This window comes from Spea bombifrons, chromosome 7, assembly GCF_027358695.1.
Source record: "Spea bombifrons isolate aSpeBom1 chromosome 7, aSpeBom1.2.pri, whole genome shotgun sequence".
NCBI classification, from domain to species: Eukaryota; Metazoa; Chordata; class Amphibia; order Anura; family Pelobatidae; genus Spea; species Spea bombifrons.
In genome coordinates, this window is record NC_071093.1 from 9,280,483 (window position 1) to 9,293,032 (window position 12,550).

At 36.2% G+C, this 12,550-nt stretch overlaps 1 protein-coding gene across 1 annotated transcript in view; it reads right to left on the reverse strand.

Annotated features, from left to right (window-relative positions):
* Positions 1-12,550, reverse strand: part of KCNH7 (potassium voltage-gated channel subfamily H member 7) — a 112,975-nt gene that overhangs the window by 49,560 nt on the left and 50,865 nt on the right. Inside the window, exon 3 of the mRNA XM_053470469.1 lies at positions 1,970-2,125. Coding sequence (XP_053326444.1) covers positions 1,970-2,125 — 156 coding nt within the window. The remainder of the gene's footprint in view (positions 1-1,969; positions 2,126-12,550) is intronic.

Genomic DNA, 12,550 nt, shown 5'->3' on the forward strand with positions numbered 1-12,550 from the left:
TCCTCAACCAGGCCGGTAGGTGAAAGAAGAGAGCCCCAGGTTTAATTTATTGACACTTTATCTTGCACATCAAGAGTACATGAATGCACAAAATTTCTAGTGACTAATGTCTATACCTGGGAAGTTTCCAGGTCTGATCCAGAGTCTACGGGTAAAGCCATGCTTTTCCGGGTCTCCAGGTCAGTCTCTTTTTGACCAGCATTTGACCACACACTCCCTGCCCACACTCACTTTCTGACTGCTGCCTTCCCACTTCCCTGGCACTCCGCACCCACTAAAGGTTGGATGAGTCTAGCCCTACACCTACACATATGTAGCCCCAACCCCCCACAAAGTCACTCCTGGAAGCATAACCTGGGAACTTCAGGAACCACCAAGTAAGATACTGAAAATGTATTTTCTATATGCGAAAAGGCATACATAATAAAAAATGTTTAATTGGTAAATGACCAAAACATAACATTCCAGCTCCTTGAAAGTAGCAATGCAAATATTTCTATTATGTTTAAGATATCATATAGATTTTGTATTATTTCATTTCAGGCAGATTTATTTTATTTACAGTCCATTAGCATTCATAATAATATCATCTCTAGATGTTTTTATGCTTCCTAAAGTACTTAGCAAACTGAAATTACAATATAAATGCATTTTAAAGCTCTGGAGCTGAATGAAATCCAAATTCCTATTATTATTTTATTATCGACGGGTAACTGGTTCAAATGGAACTTATACATTACATGAAAATGTTCTTGATCAATAAAAGACCATTAAGCATTATATTATTTATCTTAGAAAGCTTTACCAGGAACAATATGTTGAGATTGCTCTTGTTCTCAAGTACAATATGCATTGCATGTATAAAATGTACTCTTAATTTATAACTAACTTTACATACAGGGCATGTTCTTTTGTACTTGTGAATAACTTGTATCCCCTCCCTAAGTGTCCTAAAAAATGAAAAAAATGTCCTGGAGAACACTTACTATGTGGAGGTGGTTTATTCACTAAACTGTAAAAATTTTAACTCGCTGACTTCACCATACATTGTAAACAGCCAACTTCAGCGGCATACCTCCCATCATTTAAATGACCATAGCTTTTATTTTAGTTGGTGGTCCTTTACTAAGACTTTTCACTCCGAGGTTCTACAAAAGAGGGACATCAAAAATGGAAAGAGGGATTTGGAAAAAGGGACTGTCCCTCCTAAACAGGGACACTTAAGATTTTGTTATTCCTATTTCTTAATCTACTTTTCTTACTTTTAAAAAATTCTATATTTGTGCTTCATTCTTGCACCGATGTCTGCATACAGGTGTTCTGATAAAGTCAGTTGAGTCTTGGACTCATGAAATATCAAACTATGAATATATTCAATGTAAAATATATTATCTTATGATGAAGAGATATCCAATCTATGCTTCCTTGATGATTGAGAAAAATATTACTCGTTAGTCGCTGAGAGTGTGGTAATAGGTTTGGTGAGTCGGTGGGGCATTACAGAGCCTTCTTATGTGACCATGAACTATTTATGATTTCCTCAGAGGTTTCCTCCAAAATTGGGTTTTTCCTCTCCTGAGTGCTGGAGAATGTTTTTTGTCCAGAGGTAGCCCCTCCTCGACCATAATGGTCTTTCCTAAATAGGGCGACCTTGGAGTTAAATGATTAATGTTAATGTCACGAATGGGGTCTATACAGACGACTGTAATGACCAAGAGTGCCCAATGATGGAATTCAGGAGTTATTGTGCAATAGTGGAGTTGGACAAGGCCTGGTTCCGGGCCTGTACAGGGGAACTGTAGCGAGACAGGGGAAACGTGTATACTAATTGTAAGACCTATGAATGGTTAAATGAAGGCTAGTAATTCAATGAAGTGGTATGTATATGTCTTTGCTAATAACAGATAATTTTGCTACCCATTAGCTACTGGAAAAAAAGATCTTATAGAAGGTACTACTTATTACTTACGATTTTCCTCCTTGACAGGAAGGATTTGGCTTAGTTTCTCCAGAGAACCAGGACTTTCTTCTTTGTTTACATATTCAAAGTTCATTATAAACATCATGGCTACGCCTTCTTGGTTTTTCACCGGTATTACATGAGTCCTGCAAAGGAAGGTGGATCCTGAAATATAAAAAGAATTTTCAACAAAAGTTAAAGGCACAGTAATACTTGATATCAACATAGTCTTTACAAAATAGTTATACATTGTCGAGTATGTACTTAAGATATGCACAAAAAAAAACTTAATTTTTTAATAGTAAATTAATAATTAAAAATTATTTGGTACAATTTGGTATCGGCAAAAAAACTCAACAAAGTATATATATATATATATATATATATATATATATATATATATATATATATATATATACACACACACACACACACATGTATATATCCCGTTCTTATTTCTTTACAAAATAAGAATAAATTATTAAAAAGAATTATTCTTTATCAAAAAAAATAATATTTCTTAGAAAATGTAAGTGTCTGTCTACAAATGAACAGTTTGTTAAGACAAAAACTAAAATGTACACCCCAGAAAAATAAATTGCATGAGCGCAATAACAAAAAAGCATTTTTTTACCCCCAGTGAATCATTCGGTACATTTCCTTGATACTTGTGGATTATTACATCAGAATGAGAGCCAGGACAAGGTTTTACCAATGGATAGCAGATACAGACAATGATTAAAATGTTTAACCTTTTCAGGTTATAACAAATATTAAAAACATCATCCTGCGTACATGTGATGGTCTCTGGCAATAATCAGACATTCTGGTGGGATGGAGATGAGGGATTCCGACCATCATTAGCTCACTGTCATATGCCAATTTACCAAATCTCATTCACATGCCATTTATGGCCCATCATTTACAATCATTCATGCATATAAAAAACTAGGGAATGTTAAGCAAAGGGTAAAAAAGACAATCCACTCATTTTATATAATTGTGCTATTTAAGTCTTTTGGTTGTGCCTTGAAGCCATCGCATGGAACGATACCATGACACTTACTGAGGTTCCCATAGAAACAAATAAAATTACTTTAGTAAACAGAAAATAAGCAATTTAGGAGTGTTTCACTACTCCTAAAAATAGTTAGGCTGTAAAATTGTCAGACTGATTAAATAAACACTATAGCTTTCTCAAACTGGATATAGCTGTCTTTAGGCTAATGAATAATGTTTTGTAAAGCAGCCTTGGCAGATAGGGAATGCTATGGCTGAATATACTGTAATGATATTATTCATTTTATGCTCAGCTCAGCATTTTTAATGTTTTTGTTCTTTGTGTGGGTTCACATGGCTTCCAAACATCCTCATAAATAATATACACAATATAACAGCATATTCATATTGGCCAAAAGGAGTGAGAGAAATGTAACATTTTTCACAAGAACATAATGAATGCAAAGCAGTATCACATATATGTAATTTGTAGGTATGTGTGAATGAATGAAAATAGGGGAGTGGCTTTTCCTATCACTTAGCTTCTCCCACCAACCACAGTTAATATTATTGGGGAAAATGCTTATTTGCTTTATGTTTAATCACCCGCTTATCATATTCTTTCTTTTCAGTTTGGTCAAATCCTTGGTTTTACTAGACAGGGAAGTTACCCCACTCAATGGAAGAACAATGGTGCAGATGATTGCTAACCCTTCATTGACTTGCTTGTTAAGCAAGAGTTGGTTTAAAGCCTTTAAAAAAAGAATATATGTCAACAATTTTAATTTTACATACCAATGAAAAATATATACCTCTGATCGTGCGATCAGGAAATTCCATACTGCTAGCAGAAGCACATAATTTGACATAATTTGAAATTTCACCCTTCATGTCTGCCAATTTTTCCTGCTATAAAAGACTAAAACCATATTGCATCCATGTTAGTACAATAGGGGAGGGCAGTAGGTGAGAATTGAAGAGTAACATTAAAAATGGCAATATGCAAAATTTACAAAAAGATGAACATGCGCTAAGGCACACTGGTAAGCTGGGGTAATGAGACAGAGGGTCATGTGGAGAAGTCAATTGCCTGGAGATCTTGAAGCTGGGGGAAACAGATGTTTTCCTTCAGAATGCAGGTTGTGGGTATTAAGAAGATGGATTTTATCTTTCTCTTAACAGGTAAACAGTAATTCGGCTGCAATCATCCTCCCTTAGATGAGCTAATAAGTTTGTATTGCTATCAAATACCTGAACAAAAAAGGAAAGTTGGGACACATCAAACAGGAATTAAAACAAATGTGGAGTTAAGGCATTAAAGAGTTAAGTGTAGAATAAGAAAGTAAGGAGAACTCAAGGATTAAAGAAGTCTAAACACACAGAGGAAACAGATGTCCTAAAGAGTAGGGTTGTGTTGCTGAATAACTAACCAAAAGTCTAAGGAAAAGTCTAAGCTCAAAAAAGTAGACCAAGACTTTACACAGATTGAACAAATTAGAGGAGATAATACTAAAAAATATCAACTGTTGGGGCAAAAGCCTGATGCAAGGATAATGTTAAATTTGTTGTTTTTTTTTCTGCCCCGGAAAAACCCAATCCCCATTTATTTTAATTATGTTTCATATTTATGAAAATATAATGGCTATTAAAATATGTGTAATGGAAAATTCAATCTTGGATAGAAAAAGCAATCCAGCGTAGGTTTAAATAATTGATTCTGGTTATAAAAAATGATTCTTGTACTAAGATAGTTAAAGCACTTTGCTCTATTTCAAGACCCTTGTTCTAAATCTACGTAATCTTGATTTAAATGCCCTTCAATTCTTTGTGAGAAGATGTTTTACCCAATTTAAGTTCTCAGCTTAGCCCAGAAGACAAAACTGCTTAGGTATAAAATAAGAATGTACAATAAATGGATGCATTCGTGGACGTAGAAAAAAGGTATTTCTTGTGAATAAACATCACATTCGAAAGTCAGGATCATTGAAATAAAAGAGCCTACTTGTGATTATGAGTACTATTCTCAAAGTGCAACCATAATTAAAAGATTGTAGATCTAAAATCAATTTAAATGATGTCTCATAATGAAGAACATGAGGAGTGTTAGAGGAAACCTAATTTCTTTAGCATCATTTTGCATAATTGCTTAATGATTGGATAACATTAATTTACAAAAACTAGACGGGTCCTCTTATATCTTGATAGAAACACTTTACCATTGACATGCCTCCTAGCATTTCACATGGCTAAACAGGGGACACTTTGGTTGTATCAGGTATGGTTAGAGATGTGGTTAAAGGTGTGGCTTTACTTAGACTTTTTAAGTGGCTACATCTTTTGCTTTTGATCCGCAGTCGATCATAAGCAAATTACTAACATTTTATTAATTATATATATATAACAGAGAAGCATTAATTCTACTACTATATCTACATATTTGCTATTTATTAATAATAAAACTAATAATGCTATTTATTACACAGTATATGCACTCATGGAAAACAAGGCCATTTTTAGCTGTAACATAATTGCAAAAGGGTTTTCTACCGATCAATTAGCCTTTTGAACTTAAACTTGAACATAACGTGCCATTGGAACACAGTAATACATCTATGAAGATATTAAAAAATAGCTATTTCCAGCTACAATAGTCATTTTCAACATTAACACTTTTCTGATCAATGTCATGTTATTTTAATGGACACAATTTTCCAAAAAACAAGGACATTTCCTTGACAGAACTGTCCTCATCCTCATTAAAGGCAATTGGTTGTATTATTTCTATTATTAACCAATGTCACACGGTATGTCTTGAGTAGTATTTTAGATTAATTTGGCTGTAAAATACAATACTAATATGTTTCCCTTTGTTCTATCACTCACCAAGTTTCTGTACAGAAAAAAATGATTCTCGGTTATATATCTTCTGACCCCTACAGTAACCTTCCCGTTGGTCTAGCAACAATGACATTCGCTACACTGAAGCACTAGCGTAATTTTTAAAGTTCTTTTTTTCAGATCTTTTTTGTCTATGCATTGACAAGAAGTAAAATTATTATTTGAAGGAGGTAACACATTTTGTACATAGTTGTATTTCACAGGGCTTGATGTTTTAAGTTGTACAAAGTGATAATATTATGTGTATCACTTACCAGATCATACACTTTCATTAAAAGAACAGTTTAGAACATCCACATAATTGTGTAAAAAATAAAAATTAATGACATCTCAAAACTAGGAAAAAATGATTATTCTATAAGATGTAGCAAACCAGTTCACAAGCATCCAACATACTAGATTTCTAATAATGTGCGGCAATATCAGTACTTTTTTGTATGGGTTAATGAAAGAATAGACCACCAGCAAAGGTGGTAGGGACAAATACATTAGGAATATTTAACAATGTTTGTCTTTTCTCAGTACGAGATTCAATTAAAACAGTACAAACATTTTCGATTAGAAATGGGAAGAGTTGTGTTTCTGTGTTTAATTAAACATGACAACCAAGACTGCACTGGCAATGTTCCCGTTTCTGCGGTATAAGCATCTTTGTTCTAGAACTTAAAAAATACTAGATGCTCCCTAGGCTACTATCAGGTTGTCGCAGAAATAGTATATTGAGAGTAGCCACATTGGTGACCCTAGATTAATTAAATCAGAAAACCCTTGGGAGTGATAGTGGGCTGCCTAGCTGCCTATCTGATGGCAGCCTCACTAATGCCTACGAACATGCATTGGCAAGCTCAATGGAGACAACATGATAAGCACCTGTCATGGTAATGGAAGCCATCTAAGACAGCCAAAGCCGCTTACCTTGCATTAACATATGTAAATGGTCAACAATCTGATCTATTGTTGTTCTGCTTGACCTTTTACACAAATGAACTTTGCAAAACCATTAAAAAAATATAAGTTGGTGGATTCAGTTAACACATTAAAGCTATCAGGGCTTTGCCTCAGTGGTCTAGCTAGAGTTTAGGTTTTCTTTGATTGGCTTATACTTAATAATTTAAAAGGCTTCTCAAATGGTAGCAGACAACATTCACCTAAAGCTGTGGTCCCATCTTTCAATGGAAACAGGTGCCGCCATCCTCTAGTTTACAATTTATACATTTGTTGGCTGCACTTGATAGGGTAAGCACTTGGATAAAGTAAAATCTAGTTTATGATATATCTAGAAAGCAATGCACCCCACACACACACTCAGCAGATGCCTGGTCCACAAATTTGACAATTGCGAATTGACAAAATTGGCAAATTTTGTTCAAATTGAAATCCGTACACGCCTAAATGGACTAAGTCTAATGACAAGCATGTCTACATTATATAAGCATAGTATACTCTTTTACGGATAGGTAGAATTTGGTCTTTCAAGAGTAGACACTTTAGATGTTTCCAATTACACTTTAAATGACAACTATTAATTGTTATTAAACTAGGCCTGTATATCAACACCTATGAGCAAAATAATTTGTTCAATCTAAATAATGTTACTAAAGTAAACTTGTGAAGGGTTTGAGGTAACATGACCGTGACATTAGGACAGGGCCACAAAAATATACTATACTCAGACCTTGGAATGAGCGAAAAGATAACTTCCAATATGTAAGGTGTGGAAATAAAACACAAACTAAGTATATTACGTTAAATAGATTAAAATGTTCTATTAGATTTTTAGTGCATATCAGGTAAAAACACATGGCAGCAGATCTATTACATCTATACACTGGTTGTCTTTTAGACTTGTGCCAACTTGCCCCAAAAACCCAGAGGAGAAGTGAAGGAGAACGTTCCCAGCTCCAACTGGGGCAGCTGCCAGGTAACTTTCCATTCTCAATGCCAAGAAACCCAACAAGGCACATCGTGAGATAGAAGAAGACCCAGGGGGTATGGATAGTAAACAGTGTTTAGGAAATGCTTGAAATCAGTTTAATAAATATATTAACGATCATTTACCTGTGAGAAGACGGGGGACAGAAATGGGGCAGGAGAACTAGAACCTCCTGGGCTGACCTTACTTGAATTGTTTTTATGTTTATTTGTACATATAAGCAATGGGATGTTATAAAGGACATATAGCAGAATTTATCCCATGAGTGGATTATTTCTACATCTTATGGCACACATCTATATAGATAGATATGTCAGCCAACTCATTTGCTCTTCTTGGCTATGCTTTTTTGCTTCTTTTGTTGCCAGGTCTTTCAACATTTTGCTTGACTATTCTACAGTAATATTACCAATTATCCTCATCACTATATGCACAGCACATATTACATCTAATTTACTTAATCATGTTAAGATATCTGAGCTCTTTTATGTGAATACCAACGCTACACGAGCCCCAGTAGCTACGCTCTACAAAATCATAACACGTTTCTTTTATTTTTGTACACGGACGATGGATATTGCAAGTTTTAGCTTTATGAGAAAATGTAGCAAAGGAATTTCACACTTAAGTTGTTTTACCAAGGGATTTTTTTTTTTGGGGGGGGAGTTATTTCACATTTCATCTACCTACTATGTGACATTTCATTTATTTGAATATTTTCCATGCCTTGTCAGCATTTTCACACCATCTGTTTATAGATTGCTAGATCCGTTTCATAACTCACTGTCAAGGTCTCTCATGTCCGACGGTGTCAGTCTGCGAGCGAATGACCTGTTTAACCTTATAAGTGTGTAGCGAGCCGGAATAAGGAAAACCCATGGTCCTTGTTATTGTGTTTCATTTTCCAGATGCAATAACATCGCAGCGGGTTATAATAGGCATCCGTTCGAATACATACAAATAAGAATACAAAGTATACACTATTGATTTAGCTGTATCTTAAGTGGAAATGCATTTATTATTCTTAGATTGCGCTTTTTTTATGTTTTATTTTCTTTTTTGTTAATTACCATATAGAATAGACTTGTGCAAATTGACCAAAAATGATTCAGACACGAGGCCAGAATAATCAAGACAGATTCATTTTTCTGGCCTCTTGTAGTACTTCCGCAAAAAGGCAGACACACAGGCACAGCGTTTCCCCGTTCCTCCAGTCAGCGGAGAGAGTGGGCCCAGAGGCTCTGCCTTTTTGCGGAAAGTACCCTCGGAGGTCTGGTTCACAAAGAAGCGGACGAAGAAAGAAGACAGAAGAACAAGAAGAGGCAAGGGACGAGAGGCAGGCACACTGAAGTGGTCGCCAGAGAAGGTAGGGAGACATTGAGACAGACTGTAAGAGAGTGTGAGAGAGAGCGTGAGAGAATTTGTGAGAGTTGACATGCAACTAAAAATGAGTTTGCTTCATTGGGGTCCCTCCTCAGTTTCAGACATCTGAATTCTAGTATATAATACTCATTTTATGCATATCTATCCTTAGATCTATTGTGTACTGTCACATACACAGGCTTTGTGTGCACTTCATATGTATGTGCATGTATGTACACACATATACTTTTACTGAGTAGGTGGAGTTAAAAGCCTCTGGTCCAATTGGAGATGAAAGGACTGCCACAGGAGCGTCAGCTGCTATATCTGACACTTTAAGGTACCCAGATTAACATGTATGGAATAAATGTATTTATCTTACAAAGACCTTGTTTTTTTTGGACTGTTTATGTTTATCAAAAACAAACATATTTGGATGCCACGTTATTTTAAATTAGCCAGTATGCAGTTGATGATGACGGCTGAATTTAATGGATTTGAGGAATCACAATATGTGCCATCTGTGCCAGAGTTACAATAAAATGGAGCCAATGGTTTACACATTGCTTTACATTTGGTTTGCTTGTCTTCATTTTGTTTATTTTGCAAAACTAGAATTGTAGCATTGCCAAACGTTGAAATCTAAACACAAATATAGGTGTCATGTGATGAAATTTTTTTTAATTAAATGGCAAAAACAACACTGGTTTGCATTCTCGAGCGTAAGCAATATGTGCATGTCTGTCTACCAATCTATTTATCTATCGCTTTCAAAGGCTTACCCATTGCGATACACAGTATATATATATATATATATATTGTGGTCCTGCACCCACACAGGGTAACAGTCTTTGTGAATTAATTGTAAGCCACTGTTTATTGTATAATCCCAAGTAACAGACGCATAAATCCCCAAATTCCTACAAACAAAATCCTAGCTCATCTGAGCTCTTACTAACATAGATGTCCCTTACCACTCAGGGTCTAAACTAAACAAAACGCAGGCCTCACCAACGTATTAGAAGTCGTTTTGTTACATTGCAATCCTTGCTGCTTCCAGCTATACCTCGGAACGCTCCGGGTATGACCCGGAGATTGCGGGATGAAGCACCGCTTCTCTGGTTCTCTGGGTCAAGACCCGAATCTTTCGGGTCGCGGGAGCGGGGTCTTGACACGCCCTACCCATTTTCCCTTAAAATTAGGGTGTTTCTCACTGCCGTCAGCCAGGAACACCCCCTGATGGCAGGGGACCTCTCACTGACGTCACAGGGCTGCTTGCTGACGTCAGTGGGCAGTACTGGCCGCGTCCCACGAGGGAAGGCACCGGGTAGCCGGAGCCCAGAAGTTCCCAGGTATGCTTCCAGCCCTCAAAAAACTAAACTTCTGTCCATCAGGCAAGGTTTTATTGTAGTCACTGCAGCTAACTACTTGCAGCTGACCAGTGCTTTGGAGTAGGCCTGAACTCCTGGCCTGGTGTATGTAAACTGTGGGGTGGAGCACAACACATACTCCCCCTGGGGCTACAGATTTTGCCCTTCTCTGCAAAACCTAGGGGGGGTGTACACTCCATCAGCGATAACACCCTGCACCTTATCACAATATATATACATATACATGCATATACATGCATGTACATACACAATGCAGTCACTGCCATGAGGCCAGTTGCCAAAAAAAAACGGGTGCCCCTCCACACATGCCTAGTGTAACCAGTAGATAATCCCTCACTTCGGAGTGAGATGACTCATTTAGGAGCTATTCTTATTTATCTATATCCCAAATGGCCAAAACTATACCTCTCCTGCTCCTCATAAGAGGTATGATCTTCCAAAACAAATAATATCCTACGTAGCTTGATGTGTGTCACACAAAAGGGCGGAACTAGGTAGGGATTGGTCAGAACCTACATAGGAAGTGGGCGTGGGGAAATGCCTATTTGTCGGGCTGGGAGTTTAAAAATCTTGATTTGAAAACCTTCCGGTCTCCTCTATTTTCCTGAATCCAGATAGCTTCAAGATATGTCTATAACAAGAGTTTAAGAATAGTTTATTACCAAGTTCATCTGGCTGCTAAATCCACATCAAGTAACAAATTCCTTTACTAAAACTTAAATTAAAGCTTACGGTAGTCTCAGTATTCACTATTGGTGTATATGTTTTATATATATATATATATATATATATATATATATAATATTATTTTTTTCTGTGCATATGAGCTGCAGAAAACAATTAAGACTGTCCAATTTCTCTACACCCTGCATCTTTTTTATTATTAAATAAATGCACATTGCGGATTCATTTTAATTACTACTCAGTTTGAAATTGCTGATGCACAAATTATATTGAAAAAAAACATATGAAAGCAAAAGCATTCCAAGGAAAGAAATGACCAACAGGGTGCAATTCAATTGTTTACAGAGAGTGGCTTATATTACACAATATGATATGACAGCAGTAAGATAGAGTTATCCTAATCTTGGGAAATCGTTACCATATGCAGCCTATAATAAGATCATACATAGAAGTGAAACAAAACCCAATTAAGCGAAGACCTTATCGGCTAACAATCACCAGTAAAATGAAATTAAGCTCCTCAAATATATTTTTGATACCACGGGCAGCTCAAAAAGACAAAAAGTTTAAGGATTTTAAATACACAAAACACTGAAATCTTTAAGAAGTGGTAATTATGATTCTGCTGAAGTTAGAGTAACAATAAATAGATAAGGTGGGACTGCACCTCAAAAGTCCATTATAGCGTCTTAACATTTGGGAACACCTGGTTACCCCTACATCTCTGACATTCTTATTCAGATGTATTATCCCATGTATCCATTGGGACGCAAACAAGTAATATGGTTATTCCACCCATGGTACGTTTCAGTCTGCATGGCACATGCATGGTGGGCCACAGGCAAGATATTAAGAGGACCTGACAATACAGAATTACCAGTCTTCAGCTTATGCTATTTTGATAAATCATCATCACCATCATAAATTTTGACATAAGCAGACCTATAGCTGGAGCATTTCTTGAATATTATCATATATTCTAATATTTATGAACAGGGTTACTAATACAGCATTACAATACAAGGGAATGCAACACATTGGCTCAACGTTTACCTAACCAATAACTTCCTTAAGTGTAATTATGAATTAGAGCATATACTAGGTGCCTCTATATATAACCTACGATAGATTGTCCCATACTTTGACCAGGAAGATCTTGCACACAAATGTAAGAAGAAAGCCTTCTACAAACAGCCCATTGTCAGCCATGTTTACATCCCGAGTTTAGGACAGTTGTAGTGGAAGATACGGTTTTCTGTTTTTGTCTCAAACGAATAATATTAATGTTTGCGTGAACTGAGCTGAGGGCAGCCAGCTATGAAC